Below are 19,020 nucleotides of genomic sequence, written 5' to 3' on the forward strand. Positions count from 1 at the left end.
TTTTTGACCTACTGCAGAGCCAAATTCCACCACTCTCGCCTCCCTCCATTGTGATGATCATCTCACACAGGTCCAGAGAGCACATCGCAACTGCTGCATTGCAACAGCACTTTGCATATGTGGTTTTCCAGCCATATAAATCTCACAGGAGTACCATTTTGAAATATACGCTGTAGTGACAGGGTGTTCACAGTCCTTTGGATTGCCTGAACATAAGAGACAAATAGTTCAGAAGGAATTGTCTGATATGTTAAAAATGGGAGTAAGAAAAGCAACACAGTGCCAGGAGTAGCCCACAGTTATTGTGGTGAAGAAAGATGGGCTTATACGGTTCTGTGTTGACTAGTTTGGTGTGTGGAGGGTGAAGGCTACAGTGGTATTTGGAGCAGTCGGTGTAGTGACCCCCAAGCTGGGCGAGTGGCTCCAGCACATCCCAGGAACAACACCCGAGATCTGTTTAAATGAGCCTAGAACCAGCAAAGATACTGTGCAGGACCTTCCAGCTCCCAGGCTTCTGGTAGAGGACCCGAGCTTGAAGAATAGAGACCACCCACAGGGCGAGTGGGGAATTGTTACACACACATATACACCACCAGTCACAAGTTTGGACACACCTTCTCATTTAATAGTTTATTTATTTTCACGACTACTTACATTGTAGATTCTCACTGAAGGCATCAAAACTATGAATGAACACATGTGGAACTATGCAGTAAACATAAACGTGTGAAATGACTCAAAACATGTTTATATTTAAGACTCTTCGTAACAGCCCCCCCCCCCCCCCCCCCCCTTGCTTTGCACACTCTTTCATTCTCTCCATGAGCTTCATGAGGTCGTCACCTGAAATGGTTTTCCAATAATCTTGATGGAGTTCCCAGAGATGCTGAGCACTTGTTGGTCCTTTTGCCTTCAGTCTGCGGTCCATCCCAAACCATCTCCATTGGGTTTATGTCAGGTGACTGTGGAGGCCAGACCATCTGGCAAAGCACTCCATCGCTCTCCTTGGTCAGACAGCCCATGCACAGCTTGGAGGTGTGTTTGGGATCATTGTCCTGTTGAAAAATCAATGATGGTCCAACCAAATGCAAACCAGATGTGATGCATGTTGCTGCAGGATGCTGTGGTAGTCATGCTGGTTCAGTGTGCCTCCAGTTTTCAATAAATCTTCAACAGTGTCACCAGCAAAGCCCCCTCACATCACCTCCACTCTTCACGGTGGGAACCATGCATGTGGAGACCATCCCATCACCTTTTCTGCACTGCACAAAGACACAGTGGAACCAAAGAGCTCAAATTTGGACTCATCTGTCACGATCTGCAGGGCAGATCGTCAGGAGATGAAGGATGTGGACCCAAACCCAAGCACGGATGGCAACGTAGCTGTGAGAAAGTTTATTAATAACGAAAGGCAAAAAACAAATCAAAGCATCGCAGGGAACTATGCTAACAAAAACCTAAACTGGGAACAGCTACAAAATAATAATGCAAGGAACAAAAACCTGAGACGTGGAACCTGGAGAGACACACGGCAGGAAGACACGCAGACAAACCAGCAACTAACAGAGGTGGAGACAAGGCTTAAATACACAGAGGGAGAGCACAGCTGGGAGTAACTGGGCAAGACAAGGAAGTAAAACAGAATACACTAACATGAAGCAAGACCTTCAATGTAAAACAGGAAATAAACTGACAGAACTCAGAGATGCAACACTGACAGAGAACAGAGGGAACACAGAGTCCAGGAACCAGAGTTACATGAGACATGACTGACTGGGGAACAAGACAATAAACACAAGGGCACAACCAGGGACCCAGAACAAAAACCATAATATAAAATATTACCAAAACACAAGAACTCAAAATGCTGGGTCACAATGACCCAGAACCGTGACATCACCAGACCAAAGCAGAGATGGTCTGATGTCTCCTCGTGTTTCTTGACCCGAACAAATCTCTTCTGCTTGTTGCTTTTCCTTAGTCGTGGTTTCTCATGTTCGTGTTTTCACTATGCCTATTTCACATTTTCATTGCCTGATTGCAACATCTGTACTGATAATTGTAGGATCTACAAAGATAAGAGTTCAGCTCTGGCCCTCCCAGTTTGTCATGTGCCCACCCCTGCTCAGAGGCGCCCTAAGGGGGAGAAAAGTGATGAATCTAAGGTCCCATGACTGACAGGGGCTCTAGAAAAATAGTAGAGCAGTCAAATAGTCTTTATTTACTTATTTTACAGAAAGTATTAACATGTCACCATCAACGTTTGCTTCACAAGGTCCTTATAAACGTGTTTGTTTCATGGCATTAGTGTTGTTTTGTTTTTGCCAACAAAGACTGGTTTGGTTTCTTTCAGGTGCTCCAAGGTGATGCTGATGTTTCCAAAAAGACAGACAGATGGAAATGAAACTTATAGCAAAGTCCACATGAGAGAAACTGCTTGACTTTCTTAATATTAGTTAGTTTACTTCAGTTCTAACAGAAAATAATGTTTCTGTTATTTTAGCCAACATGCACCTGCCTGCACCAATTACAAATGTGAAATGTAATACATATATGTATTAAATCACTTATGTGCCAACGTGCTTCATGCTGTACTGATCTAATCTCTGGTTTAGGCAGCTGTCCCACTCCTGACACTGAACCAGCACCACTGATTTCTTAAGAAGTCAAATCTTTTGCCAAAAATGTGTCTAATTGCATCTCTAATCTCTTGGTCCTGCAGTCCTCTCTGGCGTCCTGTCACTGCTTGTTATTGTGTGTGTGTCTCTTTTCTCTGCACTCCTCCCTGCCTGGACAGTACTTCTCTCGGGTTCCTATGTACCTGCTGACAATCAACTCACCTGCTGCATCATCTTCATCTGATCGGTCACCACTTAAGGTGGCGGCTGAGTCGGATTCCTGCTCTTCACCTTGGACCCTTGTTGGGTGATGAGTGTGTTTGTGAGGAGCGTCAGCATGGAGTTTGATCTGGGACGTGAGAGTGACCTGTGAACAGAAGAGTTTGGTTCCCTTTCCCTGGACCCCCCGGCGCCCCCTTCCTCTCACTACTGTATATACAGGGTTCTGTAAATAAACGCACGTTGAGTTTGAGTCCTGCCATTTGCCTGGACAGATTTTTTTTCATGTGTTTTGTAATAATAATTCATTATCATTATAACTCACATAAACAGCATTTTTGGAAAGGAGTCTATCATATTTTGCACACTGCCTGTGACAGATTGTTTTAGTTGGCTATACTTTGTTTAAAAATTATTTAAGTAATATTTATCAATACTTAATGTTACAAATAAAAATGTTTAAGCCATAAAAATACTTTTTATAGATGACATTTCCAAAAAGTTAACATATTTTTTTGTATTTGGTACCAATCAATGTAAAAAAAAATCTAATAATGTTATCAGCATATACCCTTAATAAATATCTACTTGCTTAAGTAGAATATTGATCCATTTCTACTTTTAGGGTTGTCATGGTTTGCGGTATCCACGGTTTTTCCCCCTACCCCTCAGTGGTGCCACCGAGCAAGTTACACAGGGGAAGATGTCTCATCTCAGTCACAGGTAACTGAAATACTGTCTGCAGATTTGTTTTTACTGTAAGTTTCGCAGCGTCGTGTGAGCGCGTGCACCTCAGCTCGTGAGTCTCATGCCAGCACATGACACCGTTGATGTGTTTCGTCGCGGATGTCCTGCTACAACAGCGAAGTTGTGGTTAAAAAACAAAACGTCAACAAACCAATGTGCAAATCCTTCCTCGCGTGCGTGTGTGCGTGTGCACGCGCGCGGAGGGGAGGGGGGCTCCAGCCAGTCAGACGCCAGCGACTGGAGCTGGAGGAGCGCGAGGTTGTATTCGCGTGCAGTGAAGCAGGAGGACACTGAGGACCAGAGCCGATGTGTGCGGTGACAACTGAGCGAGTCCAGGCGGTGAACTAGTTCAGTTTTTAACGCAAATCCCTGATCGACGCTTCTGCCTACAGCGCACCGAGTCTCAAACCTCAGCTCACCGGAGCTTTCCTTAAGAAGGGCCCAGAAGTTCGCCGAGGATGGATCGATCCCGGGGGTATCACCGCAACTGCTGCTGACACTCCTTCAGGGAAGTTTGAGGTGTTTGGAAACTACCGTGTGACTCTGTGTCCGGTACCATGCTGACACTTACGCAGAGTATGTAAAGTTATTCTTTAAATCCTGCAGCTCTGATGAGAGTCTGCTTCCCCGGCGGCTTTGCAAAGTGTAAATAAGTGTTTTTGTAGCGCAGGAGTAGCGAGTGTGATCGTGCTCCTGAAGAGCTGCTACTTTCTTCATGTGCTGTTCTCATTTTTATGTCCAGCAGTTGCACTCCAGCGTATCTGTGCTCAGTGTGTGTATCAGTGTGGGTTATTCACGGTGCTGCTATGCAGACTGACTGGAGCCACGCTCAGACAGTTCCACTGTAACCCCAATTCTGAGGCGAAGGCCTGGACTGCATTCACAGAAAGAAACCTTTACAGCAGAGGATAAGTGCTCTGCACTTCTCCATCCAGAGGGACAGCTTGTACTGAGCAGCAGATGTTACACAGCTTTGTGTACTAACGTGGATTATTCAGGAGACTGCTATGAAGACAGAGTGGAGCCACAGAAAACCTGCGTGTAAAACTGAAGTAGTGCACACGATTGTGCAGTTGTCCGTGCAATGAAATCACGTGTTGCACAGTAATAAGCTAATGGTGTATTCCTGAATGAAACACTGGGACCAAAAGTATTTTTGTGCAGTAGTGAGACACATTCTTCCAGGAGGTGACGGCTCAGCTGATGCTCGCTCCTACAGCGAAAGAACTGAAATGATTTACTGGACAACTTTTAAGATTCTGTAGTTAATGTACATTTCCAAAATCACCGTTTTTTGTGTTCAAATCCGATTTTACGTTATCTGTTTGTTACCCTAACTGTTGCAAAATGAAGAACCCCCTTCCTCTGAGTAACATGTGGAACAGACCTGATAACAAAGACCCGCAGCAGGTCTCGGTGCCCAGCACTAACAAGAAGTTCAAGAGGAAGTCCCGCGAACCTAAACGGTTTTTCAATGGCCCCGAGCCCGACAAGATGAAAACCTACACAGTTGACGTGACCGATGCAGACTGGGTAGATGACGCCCATATGGAGTCGCGTAATATCCACAAGCTGGCTCCACTCAAGAGGCACCTGATGATGTCACAAGAGCCGATGGCCAGTCCCACAGGGATTCTGTCAGGATTAAAAGAAGACATGGCTGCAGCTCAGAGTGGTGGTGCCATAGATATGAGAATTGGCAATAATGTGCCTGTCGCTGCTTCCAAAGTTTCCCAGCTGCCCACCTCCTCATTCTCTAACCCAGAGATCTCCCACTGGCCCACCTCCATCTCCCAGCCTCTGTCCAGCAGACTAAAACTGGGCCTTCAATCCATATTCCCTCCTTCAACATCAACCTGCAACTCAGCCAGTCACCAGGTGTTTTCCTTAGAGGCGCCTCCAGGCCAGTCTGCCCCCAGAGTGTCACAGTCCTCCGAGTGTCACGAACATATGGATCCACAGGTCTCTTCGCATAAGGTGAATATGTACTTTCACATATAATCGTGCATAAAAGAATGTACACTCTCTTTAAATTCAAAGGTTTTAATTGCCAGTAAATAGTAAACAGTCCTCTGGTCTTTAGCTGGTTTAAAACGATTTAAATACAGCCAAACGGGGTTTTATTCATCTGACCACAAAATAAGCCAAAATACAGAAACAATGTATGAAGCACCAACTACAACCTTACCCAAGGACATTTGGCATGTAGGCTGGACTGAATCAGCAAAGCGTTGATCAGTAGATGACCTGCTCCACCTCCTGAGCTACAGCTGAATTGACATGCTGTGGTGGGACCGATGGAGAGCTGTGCACAATGTTTGCAACCCTCAATGAACTGAAGCAAATTACCTCATTAATTGTCCAATAGACTGAAACTTGTTCATATGAAATGTGGCCAATCAAGTCATTGACTAACTTCTCCACATCGTGTTCTTAGGGTTAAATTGTCAGACTTATGATTTCACAAAAATTCTCACCTTTTATAGATTAAGAGGACTCCTGGAATAATTGAATATATATTTAATTGATTGATAAGTAATCAAATAAAAGGAAAAAACGTCTGATAGTCCACAATCCAAAGGTTGCTACCAGAGTAAGTAGGAAATGCATCCTAGAGGGTAAGCTCAGTGGTAGTGTGCTAACCCCAGGCCTAACCCCATGGCCCGTGTTTCACCAGGAGTCCCTGAGGAAGCGGATTGGGTTGAGTCCTGATGGATCTGGGCATCTTCCAGAAGTCAAAGCCATCCAGCAGACCAGGAGGCTGCTAGCAAACGCCAGGGAGAGGACCCGTGTCCATACCATCAGTGCTGCATTCGAGGCTCTGAGGAAACAGGTCAGACTCACACTTTATAATGTCCCTCTATGTACAAATATATGTTTTCTGATGGCTGGTTGACAGCCGGGTTCATCTTCTGAGAGACGCATCATCTCCCTAAAAAGAAACATGAACAGAAGGTCCATGAAGGTGTCTCACGACTGAAAACCTGGGTAGATGAGTGACTATCTGTCCACCATCCTGAATTTTTCCTCAGCCTTTGTTTGCACTTTGCCAAAGAGAAAAAGGTTTGAAACTATTGAGAATGCACTTTACTTAATTTTTCAGAGAGAATTAACAGATAAATCATGCAAAAGGTGTTAAGTAGTATCAGCTCTGTGATTTACAGCATTTATAAAACTGTACACCTAACCCTTACTTCCCTTTGATTATGATCTACATTTATCCACAAATCGTACACTACCAGTCAAAGGTTTGGACACAGCTCTCTCTAATAGCTTTTGTTTGTTTGTTTACATTGTAGATTGTCACTGAAGGCATCAACACTGTGAATGAACACGTGGAATTATGCATTAAACCAAAAAGCTGTGAAATATCTGCAAACATGTTTTAGATTTCAGATTCTTCCTCATATCCAGCCTTTGCTTTGATTCACTCTCTGCGTTCTCTCCATGAGCTTCATGAGGTCGTTGGTTTCCAACAGTCTGATGTTGTTCCCAGAGATGCTGATCAGTTTCATCATAGCTCTTGATGGGCTGTTGTTTCTCTGATTGGTTCTTACCATAATATGAAGTCAAACAGGCTGTCAGCTGTGCACCAACCTGATGGTCCCAACTCCACAGGTGAACCCTGACAGGCTCACCTGTGAGGTGAATCCATGTCAGGTGGCTGCTTCATGAAGCTCACTGAGAGAAGACTAATCACTGTGGACGAAGCGAAGCGCGGCTCAAATATAAGACATGTTTAGACTTAATTATGATTTTTTTCTTTAGTTACATGATTCCATATATCCTGCTTCATATATTTGTAAAGTAAAGCTTATCCATGTATATCTCTGAATCTACATCACAACATGTGATAGCAGCTGTTTCAGTGTAGCTGTGTAACGGTGTAAACACCTTAACTACACTACTTATCACTGTCCCTCTGGAGGCTCCACTCTCAGCATTGTGAGGTCATATATGGAGATTTATGAAGATATTACTCACTTCCATTAATGGTGAAAAGGTTTGGAAGTTTGAAATCATGGTTTCCTTAAACTTCAAAGACTCTTTGGTACCACGTGATGAGCTAATACGTGATGTACTCACAATAGTAATAGAGTATAAGTCCATATGTTTCTCTTTGAATAAACGAGAAGAGGCTGAAGGAGAATCATTTCCTTCTCTTTTCCTTCCTCCAACCACGGACCGTGCTCTAGGTGCCGTGTTACTCGTACGGGCAGAAGCTCTCCAAGCTGGCGATACTACGTATAGCCTGCAATTACATCCTGTCTCTGGCTCAGCTGGCGGAGCTGGACTACAGTTCAGATCACAGCAGTGTGAGCTTCTCTCAGTGTGTTGAGCAGTGCACACGGACCCTGCAGGCCGAGGGGCGGAGCAAGAAGAGGAAGGTGAGGTGGAAGTCCTTTTGCATAAACATGCATTTACAGTTAACTTTCATCACACACGTTCTCGAATGATTGGGCCCCATCACATGTTAAAGATACTGTAGTACCACATTATCCCAGAACAGCACGTTGCAGGCTTAACTTTGCTTCCTGTAGTTTCCAAAAGTTCGTGAACGTTTTGGAACAACTGTCATAAACTCACATTTTATTCACAGTACAACACAGAAAGCAGGTGAAACGTTTCAGTTTAAGAAAAGTGTTTGATGGCAGCGACGTTTCTCAGAGAACGTTTGGAGATGTTGTTGACGAGTGTTTGATTGCTGATATGCGACAGCAGCAGGACGTACGCTCACATGTTTTCTCTCAGCTTACTGTAGAGAAGCATTAAGACTGAAAATCAAACCTGTGTAGAGCAGTTTGCTGCTGTGCTGCTGAACAGCTTCATGTGTTTGTTTGAGGCTACATGGGAGCACACGTTGGTCTAACCTGGATCTGCCTTTCAGCTTCGATGGTGCTTTCCCATCTAAGTGTCATAGAGGAAGACTTAAACGAGGGCTGGCTGCAGAACAGTTTTAATGAACTTACCTGTTGCCAGTTAATCTGTTAGCTGCTAAATGTTCCTCCAGCTGTTTCTTTGTTGCACCACTTACTTTGTTCCTCCCACTGCACCTTTTGCACTGGTTCTTAGCATCTTTCTGCTCTGCCTGAGCGCTCGAGTGACTTTGTATAATGTGCATCATTCACCTGCTCGAGCTAGCACTTTTTCCTAAGTGCTTTCTATCTAACATTTACCCACATTTGTACTCTGATAGGTGCATCACAGCCACTGGGGTTAGTATTCTGCTCCAGGATATTTGGCATGCACACTGGAACAGCAAGCTTCCAATTAGATGACACAGTCTACCTCCTGAGCTCCTGCCACCCCTTCTTAAACATGCTGCTTCCATCAAAGTGAGCTCGTTTTTTAGGAAATAGTAAAATGTCTCAATTTAAACAGTTTGTTTGACAGTTTTCTGTCAAATATGGGGTCATGAGATTTGCAAACCATCGCATTCTGTTTTTATATATGTTTGAGACAGCATCCCAACATTTAGAGAATCAGGTTGGTGGAACTGTAGCTGTCAGGCTGCTGTGGACAGAGCCACCAGTGTGGACGACACCCACTCTGCTGACTGGCCAATGACTTTCCTTATTAAAGCCAATAGTTAGCAGTATAACTAATCATTCATGTGTTATGCTGCTATAGGCTTAGGCTGCAGAGACGATTCTTTTCACCTGTTGTTACTCCTCAGGTGTTTTTACATCAGGGTCACTCAGTTCTGTCTCCCAGTTTGTGTTTTGCATTCTCCATGGGCTCCAATATTTTTTTACATTTCTTTATTCAGTTCTTCTTTCTTTGTGTGTTTTATACTTAAATTGCTTTTGTTTGGTTTGTGGTGGTCTGTGAGCAGACACAGTGTAAGAGGAATGGATTTTAGGGGATTTAATAAAAGTACTGCATGAACTGTTTAAGGCTGCCAGACAGAACCAGCAGGCTACAGATGTTTGTTTCAATACAACTGTGACAGTCTAAAAGAATACACATGAGCTTTTTAAGTGATATTTTTAAGACATGACATGTATGATGCTGAGAAACTAAACGGTAAAATGGTAAATGGCCTGTATTTGTATAGCGCTTTACTAGTCCCTAAGGACCCCAAAGTGCTTTACACCACATCCACACACTGGTGATGGCAGCTACGTTGTAGCCACAGCCACCCTGGGGCGCACTGACAGAGGCGAGGCTGCCAGACACTGGCGCCACCGGGCCCTCTGACCACCACCAGTAGGTAACGGGTGAAGTGTCTTACCCAAGGACACAACGACCGAGACTGTCGGAGCCGGGGCTCGAACCGGCAACCTTCTGATTACAAGATGAACTCCCAACTCTTGAGCCATTATTATCAGGAAGTCCTAAAAACTCCCTGAAACTACAAGGTCTTAAATAATCAGGCCCCATCTTATCTTAATGACCTTGTAGTACCATATCACCCTATTAGAGCACTTCGCTCTCGCTCTGCAGGCCTACTTGTTGTTCCTAGAGTATTTAAAAGTAGAATGGGAGGCAGAGCCTTCAGTTTTCAGGCCCCTCTTCTGTGGAACCAGCTTCCAGTTCGGATTCAGGAGACAGACACTATCTCTACTTTCAAGATTAGAACTTTCCTTTTTGCTAAAGCATATAGTTAGGGCTGGACCAGGCTGCTGGGGCTTCCCAGAATGGGAACACACTCAGCGGATTTTCAGATCATCCACTGAGTGTTTGCTCCTCACCGTGTGTGTACACCACTCTTCATTTAATTATTGGTTATTATTAACCTCTGTCTCTCTTCCACAGCATGTCTTTATCCTGTCTTCCTTCTCTCATCCCAACCAATCACAGCAGATGGCCCCGCCCCTCCCTGAGCCTGGTTCTGCTGGAGGTTTCTTCCTGTTAAAAGGGAGTTTTTCCTTCCCACTGTCGCCAAAGTGCTGCTCATAGGGGGTCATATGATTGTTGGGGTTTCCTTTGCATTAGTGTAGGGTCGACCTTACAGTGTAAAGCGCCTTGAGGCAACTGTTGATGTGATTTGTCGCTCTGTGTAAATACATTTGAATTGAATTTCTCAAATTGAAGATAAAAGTCTGAACTTCCATCACATCATTGTTTGATCCAGGTTTGACTATGTTGGTGTACAGAGGACTTTAGTAGATGGTGTAAAATCTATATTGCTGTGTATTCCTCCTCCTACTCCCAGCCGGTCGTGCCAGATGACTCCGCCCCCATCAGCCTGTTTCTTCCTGTTAAAAGGGAGGAAACCGCTGCTCATAGGGGGTCATCTGAGTTTGGGCATTTTCTCTGTTTTCTGTTATTTATTATTGGGTCCAATATAAAGTGCCTCGAGGTAACTGTTGATGTGCTAAAGAAATAAAACCACATTGGAAAAATGTATAAAAAGTGAAGTAATCTTAGTCCTCATATAGTCGTGTGATTGGAGGAGAACAGTGGTTGACCTGGTTGTGACAGTAAGTGCTCAGACATAATTAGCAAGAGAATAAAAAGTTTGAAACACAGAAATATTTTAGAAGTAACTTAAAGCTACTTTGGCTGCTTCCTTTTCACAAGCGTTTGATTTGTCAGTGTTTTCACAACCTTCCTGAAACAAATCCAGAGCGCTGCTGTGTATTTATACAGCCAGGCCATAAGTGTTTGGACTGGGTCATTCTGCTTCTGTAGACCAACACAACTAAGTTTAAATCAAACAATCAAAATGTGTAGAAAGTTCAGAATTTCACCTTTAATTCAAGACATTTAACAAAAGCATTGTCTGTTTTATATGCAGATATATTGAACATATCTGATGAAGTATCAAACAAAAAGTAGGACAAAGATGGCGTCAAACTATTGAGCAACTGAAATCTGCCCATCAAATATCTGCTGTCAAACGTTCTCCTCAGTTCTCCAGAGCTCACAGTTAAAGGCAGAGCTGATGCTGAAACGTGCTGAACGTATCAATTCAAAAACTTTAACTCTTTAAAATAAATGTGAACTTTGTGTTTTGCATGAAAGGTGTTGCACTTTTTATTTACATGTTGCGCAGCGTTACACATGTGAGCTGCAGGAGAAAGATTTTTGTTGAACCACAGAGTCGGTCGACTCTTACTGCTGCACTTCACACTAATCTAGTCACGTTGCTCTTTTAGATGTAAACGAGTTTAGAGCTTTTTCCCTGCTGGCTCGCTTTTTTGTGCTGTGTGTGTGTGTGTGTGTGTGTCTACATGTGCGTGTTCTGTAAACCCCAGACACCAGATGTTTAGAGTGAAGGGGAAGTAAAGCTGGCGCCATAAAGGGCAGAGGGCAGTGAGAAGGCACGCGAACTGAAACCACACACACACACACACACACACACACACACACACACACACACACACACACACACACACACACACTTGGCACATTCCCCAGCAGTCTCTCTAACACATTCCCGTGCTCTGCCTCTCCGGGCCATCTGCTCCAACATACTTTGAAACAAGGAGGGGAAAAAACACAGTCATCATCAGCTTGTCAGACAGCAGCAGCTGGTGGAAAGACAGGGTAGGGGGTAGTGGTGTGTGTGTGTGTGTGTGTGTGTGTGCTTTCTCAGAGCCTCTGAGTCTGTATACACGTTTAGCAGGAAAAAAACCTTTTTGTTTCTTTGGCTCTAAGCTCGCACATACTCAGGACAAAGACGACTGAACAAAAACAGGTCTAACTGCCGCTGTGCCGTTTCATATCTTAAAAATATAAAATAAAAAGCTTTGTTTGTGCCTGCAGGTTCTGTTCCTGCTATACTTTTGTTAAATCTCTCGAGTTAAAGCTGAAACTCTTCATGTAAATATGTCGTGTCAGCAGTCATGTCAATACTAAATATAAATTAAAGTTACATTAATCACGCAGTGGCAGCATCAGTGTGGAGGGCACAGCAGCTGTTTTGCTTCCATCCTGTAACATTAACCAGCACAGCTAACACCAGGTTAGAGTCCGATATTATTCCAATATATCGGCTCTTATTTTCTTCTTTCAAATGCAGGAAATATAAACAGATTTCTCTAACGTTTGTCAGGGAAATGTTGTGGCTGTTGGTGGAGGGTTCAGCCATAACGCGGTCGAAGAGTTTCAACATTCGTTGACCCTCTTGTCTGCTCTTTACTCATAAACTGTCAGAAGACTCGGGATGGGGACGTGGAGCTCTGCTCACAGGGGGACGCTGCTGACCCCCGCTGAGGATGGAGTCGGGCAGTGAACATTTTGAGCCTGGAGATGAGGGGCATGACTGTGACTGTGGGTGAGGTCACTGCTTGGTGGTGGGGCCCTGGAGTGGATAATTTACCTTAAGGCCCTGGATGTTGTGTGGCTGACTTGGATAGGAGGAACTATGCATCCTGGTCGCAGAGCACTGGACCAGCTCTTTATCCTCTCGAGGATATCGGATGAGGTTGTCCAACCAGTCTACGTGTATTTTGTGGACCTAGGTGAAGGCATTTGACCACGTCTGTTGGGGGATCCAATGAGGAGTGCTTTGGAAGTATGGGGTGTTTGGCCTGTTATTAAGGGCCATTCAACTGCTGAACAACTGCAGTCCTGAGGTTGGTTTGCAGGAAGGGCCTCGTCACCTTTGCCCAAGCAAACTGTGGGTCGCTGTGACGAGGCTACAGTGGTATGACAACCGGGACAGACTGAGCGTCTCGGCCTCACTACCGAGCAGTAGCACCCAGTGGGGAAGCGTGGGGGGAAAGGGTCCGGGAGTCACACCAACCCCCCAACTAGGGCTGCCACAAACGATTATTCTGATAGTCGACTAGTCACCAATTATGTTTGTGATTAGTCGACTAATCAGATCATCATCCATCTGCTCTTATATAACTATCATTAGCTTACAGCTTTAAGTGTTTAAGGTATGTGCTAACTAAAAATAAAGACAAGATGATCGTTTATTAAATTTTAATGAAATTTGCAGATTGTTTTGGTGAAGTTTAATAAACTCCTTGCTATCTAAAATATAACAGGACACCGGAGTAAATTCTCGAGCATCTCACACTTCTGATAATCAGCTGTCTGCTTGACATTTATTCAGCTGTGTAAAAACTATAACTTTAATCTCAGCCAAACCGATTTACTCAGGAACAAATAAAATACTGAAAAAAGCCAAACAATAACATTTTTAAGTTATCTAAGTGACTTATATATCATGTTTAACCTGAGTAGCCAAAGACGGCGGTGGGTTTGAAAACAATTAGCCGGGAGTCCGGTGTTCTCTCGGCTCTAGTGAGCCTAGCCCCCGGCTAGCTATCGAGCTAGTGGGTAACAGAGGTCTCCGAAAACGTCGGAGCGCTTTTGAAAATATGTGGTGTCTTGATAAACTGAGCAGATATTTGAGGTTTACACAGCTACATTCTCGCCTGAAAATATGTTAAACGTTTATTTTGTGACCCAGAAAGAATAATAAGAGTAATATTAAAACTAACTAGCTGCCGCCATTGTTGGAAACTGAGCTGGGCTGCGCTATGAATTCTGGGACACAGCTTCTTCTTCTTCGGGGTTTAACGGCAGCTGGCATCCTTGTACATGCAGTGCTGCCATCTTCTGTTTCAGTCCGTTATTACACTCTTAAATCCTACTACTTATTCCTGCGTCTTTTGTGATCTTACAAAGCTTCAAACGACGCGTCGACTATTAAATCAGTCGTCGACGATTTTGATAGTCGACGTAATCGTGACTAGTCGACTAATCGTGGCAGCCCTACCCCCAACCAAGGCTAAAGGAAAAAATCTCCTGAAAGTGCTGGGCCCAGTGGCAGCCCTCCAATGGTAGGCCAGTTTGCAGGTCACTCATCATACAGGACAGACCTAATAAACTGGAAACCATCAAGCAACCGCTTCCAATGTTGAAGCTTCTGTACCTGCACCATGCTGTATCTGTATCCATATGTGAAAAACAGAGAGCACAAACCATTACACATTCACTGAAGAGGCCACTTTGTGCTACTGTGGGTGAGACTGGTTATATACTGGTTATATACTGGTTATACACACTACCATTAACCTTCTCAGGTGTGTTTAATTTTGTTGCATCACTTTGTTTCTGTTGCTGTGAGAATGTTTATAACAGCTTCATAAAATCACTATTAATAATTCTAATTACAAGGTTGTTATTTACTTTCTAACAAATAGTTTTGAGGAGACAGAAGTAAAATTAACAATATTTTCTCATTATATCAGCATTTATAAATATCGATAAGGGCATTTCTGGTATTTAATAATGCTCTCAAGTGTCAGCTTGGCAGTAAACGCACTGATGCAAAGATGAAGAAAGGACCACGAGACAATCAGCACCTTCAGCTGTTGAGCTAAGTTTTGCTGCTTAAACATTATTATTGTCGTTACCAGTAAAAGCTGTGAGCAACAACGACACGGCGCTCACCTCGGTGACATTCCTGTGACCAGTAGGTGGCGATATGTAGAATACCCAGGAACCAACAGTGAAGGGTTCATGTAGATCACATGATGTTTGTTACCTAATGCTGATTTCCTGTTGTTACTTGGTGGCACTATGAGGGCGGATAATATTTACCCGACTCTCAGTAAGCATCAGATTTTATAGTGGTTGCTATATGCATACGGTTTTTTGTTATAGCTGCATATCAGCCAACACAGTGGACGCCAGTCCTTCATCTCTGCACTGGGTGGTACAATTAATGTGACATAATACTGGCACGTGGATGTACACTGTGCAGTCTGTCTCACATTTGACATGCTTGATGAAAGTGTAAACATGACGACATCAGAGATGTGAGGGCATGAAGCCTGTAACAGTGATAGATGCATCAAAACATGTCAAAGTGGCTAATTCAAATATTAACGAAACATCCAGGACTCCTGCAAGTTTCCATGTTTAATCATATTTACACAAATATAACCAGGGACCTTTAATGGCAGCCTGGTCACTTTTCATGGAAACGTCACGGCAGCGAGGTCACCGGGTCAGACTTTGGAGGTCTGCAAGTGGGTTCAAGTAATTCTTAGGAAAAAACAAGTTATTGAAAACCAGCAGTAAAGAAATCAAACCATCGGAGAGCATTAAAACCAGGAGGTATTTATGACAGCAGGCAAGGAATACACATTATATAAGAGGTCACAGAGTAACAATGAGGCGGTGAAGTTGTCATGTCTAAATTGGATGCAAGGATAATTTGTTACATCTCGAGCATCACCAGGCTGTAAATAAATGTGCATATTCCTGGTAAATTCCTGTATAACAGGAAAATAGTATTTTGTATTCATAATGCCACTGTTACGTGTTTACGTGTTTGGAAAACCTCAAAACAAATTACTGAATCGTTACGGCTGTCTTTGGTCTGAATCCCACTCACACAAATCAAGGTGGGATTTCCTCGAGGTCCCTCATCAACATTCAAACAGTGCAGCAAATAAGTGAGGTACAAGTACAAGTTGGTATGTTGGTCGGCTGTAGCTCAGGTGGTAGAGCAGGTCAGCTACTGACTGGAAGGTTATGGGTTTGATCCAAGCTCCCGTCCATCCATCTTCTTCCACTTATCCGGGGCTGGGTCGTGGGGGCAGCAGCCCAAGCAGAGAAGCCCAGACCTCCCTCTCCCCAGCCACCCCCTCCAGCTTATCCGGGGGAACACCAAGGCGTTCCCAGGCCAGCCGAGAAATATGGGCCCTGGGGCCTCCTCCTGGTGGGACATGCCCACACCTCACCCAGGAGGCGTCCTTGTCAGATCCCTGAACCACCTCAGCTGGTTTGGGCTCCCACTAATCTGCATGCCAAATATGCTTGGAGAAGATACTACCCCCCAGTTGCTCTCCGATGCATCCATCGTGAATGTTAGCTAAACAGCACTGAAAGAAGAAAGTGCTGGTGTGTCGAATGTGGCGTGTTGTATAGAGCGCGTTGAGTCCTGCAGGAGAGGAGAGAAGAGCCATCAGTCCAGTTACCATGTAAATACTAATACATTTAAATTATTCTGTGATAGTTAAACAATGATTCTTTTCACTCTGAGTATCAGAAGAAGGTCATTTTGTTGCTACATGAAAAATAATAACACTGCCCAGCTGATGGCAGATGGCCCCGCCCCTCGCTGAGTCTGGTTCTGCCGGAGGTTTCTTCCATGGGGGGTCGTATGATTGTTGAGTTTTCCTCTGCATGTATTGTTGTAGGGTCGACCTTACAGTATAGAGGTGACTGTTGTATAAATAATATCGGATTGAAGATTATCTTCTATCACGTTTTGTCATTGGTTTAAATCTAAATGAACGCTTTCCTCATCACATGCTTCCTCATGCAGCACGCACAATAAACACATTTCTTTATTAACTGGAATGATTTTATTTTGGCAGGTTGGAAGAATGCCCGAGGATGTTTGATGTTTTGAGACTGCTGCTACCAGAATCACCTCTTCTCACTGCATGATCACACAGCAGCCTCAGGCCACACGCTACTGTTGCACTGTGTAGAATGAAAAAAGCATGAAACAGGAGCATTGACTGTACAAACAAAGAGGCTCATGTCAGATTCAATTTAGATTTCCTGAGAAATAGCTGATAATGTTTCCTGGTGGACAGAAGGATTAATAATAGATAGTAGTGTTTGCAAATATGTGAACAATGATCATTCTAACTTTGCTTAATTTACCCGACATGGCAGTTACCTAAATATTTAACCAATAATATGACAATGTTTACATAAATCTAGGTTTTTTTGCTACTCTCTGTTCTGTATATCAATTTAAGCAACATTACTAAACATCTTGATTTCTTGTATGAATTCAACATTAAATGTGAACGATGCTAAAACTAAGGTACAAATCCTAAGGTGAGAGAAAGTATGAATGAACGGCCATGCAGATTTGGAATTAAAATAAATACCTTCAATAAATAAATGATATATTCCAACCCCACTGAAGTGTTCTTACATTCATTTTTCTGTCCCATATTTACGGAGCCCCACAGGGGACATGGGAGGAAAAAAATTAAGACGGACTTTTGTGAGATCTCGAGTTAGTTTCGCGAGATCTTGCAAAACTAACTCGGGAAAACGTCGGAGCACTTTTGCAAATATGTGATGTCTTGCAAACCGAGCAGATATCTGACGTTTACACATTCACGCCTCAAAATATCTTAAAAGTCTATTTTGTGACCCAGAAAGAGGAATATACAACTAAGTAGCTTGTTGGAATTCAACTTTTGCAAGATCTCGATCTCGAGTTAGTTTTGCGAGATCTTGCAAAAGTCCATCTTAATTTTTTTTCCTCCCATGTCCCCTGCAGGGCTCCGTACATATTCTGTCACAGCTCCTCCTCTTTGGTTTTTATCTGTAGTGGCAGCCGGTGCTATCCTAAAGAACCACTTCAGTTTATGTGGTTGTGAATAAGAGTGATACAGCACTTAACAAGAGAAAGGTTTAAGAACAAATTCAAGAATACACCAGCTGTGAACATCTTCTGTGTCCCACACAAACCTTATAAAACACGACATCTGAGTCAATCGTTTAGTTTTCATGGACTCTGTCAGGAACAGCTGTGCAACAGAAATAGTTTTGAATAAAAAAATCAGATAAGTGAAGACGCCTTCTTCTGTAAATAATATCTTTGTCCATGTGCAAATGTGGATGGTAGTTCGTCCATAGTCAGAAGCTCCGCAGCCCATCAGGGTCCACACACGGAGGTCGCTGTCAAAAGCTTGAATTGTACCTTTCTACAATCTGGGCCGGGGTAACGGTGAGTTCCCAGTCAGAAATCTTTTATAGACTCCTTCAACTTGAATTTCCCACTCGGAAAGTCGGATTATGACCACGCAGCGGTGAATCCCCCCCTCGGCTCTCCATGGTGGAGTATGATGAGGTCGAGTTTCTGCCCAAGCACGAGGGTCCCTGTTGATGTGGGGGGACACTGATGAATGGGCTCAAAGTGTGGTCATAAATATTTTGTACTTGTAAATTAGGATTTGTGTGTGTAAACAAGATGTGTGTGGACTTAGCCAAAAAATATGTGTGAAACTCTGCACTCAAGTTTCAAGTACCAATTTTGACCCAGTTTTTCTTCCTTTCATCTGATTGGCCAATGTCATGTCAATCACAAATTTAACTATCCAATCAGAGAACAGGTGGGTTTGGCTATTGGAGGGGTGCTTTATGCACACACATGAATCCTAATTTACAAGTACAAAATATTTATGACCACAATCTGAGCTCATGCTGATGGGATCAATAAAGTATCCTTCTATATATCTACAAATGACTTAAAATTAGAGTAAGAACTCATTATGAAAGTGTCACAGATGAAGAGAATCCACAGACGTCTGTACCACTTCCCCTGCTAGGAAACGATGCTAATGTGAAACAGCAGGACAAACGCACAGAAAACATTTATTAATGTGTCGTTTATCTGTTGTATTATTTTTCTCACATTTGAAAAACAAAGTCAGGTGACCACGGTGAGGGTTTCACTGCATACAAACTGAGTGATCATGAACACACA

The 19,020-nt window shown here is 43.5% G+C and overlaps 1 protein-coding gene across 1 annotated transcript; it reads left to right on the forward strand.

Moving 5' to 3' along the window:
* Positions 1-3,790: 3,790 nt before the first annotated feature.
* Positions 3,791-18,827, forward strand: atoh8 (atonal bHLH transcription factor 8). Its single transcript, XM_085181353.1, has 4 exons — positions 3,791-5,561; positions 6,262-6,417; positions 7,781-7,972; positions 16,883-18,827. Exons 1-4 carry the CDS (start codon positions 4,932-4,934, stop codon positions 16,907-16,909), a joined length of 1,005 nt encoding a protein of 334 aa, XP_085037479.1. The 5' UTR covers positions 3,791-4,931; the 3' UTR covers positions 16,910-18,827.
* Positions 18,828-19,020: the final 193 nt, after the last annotated feature.

The sequence above is a fragment of the Neolamprologus multifasciatus genome, chromosome 2 (assembly GCF_963576455.1).
Source record: "Neolamprologus multifasciatus chromosome 2, fNeoMul1.2, whole genome shotgun sequence".
NCBI classification, from domain to species: domain Eukaryota; kingdom Metazoa; phylum Chordata; class Actinopteri; order Cichliformes; family Cichlidae; genus Neolamprologus; species Neolamprologus multifasciatus.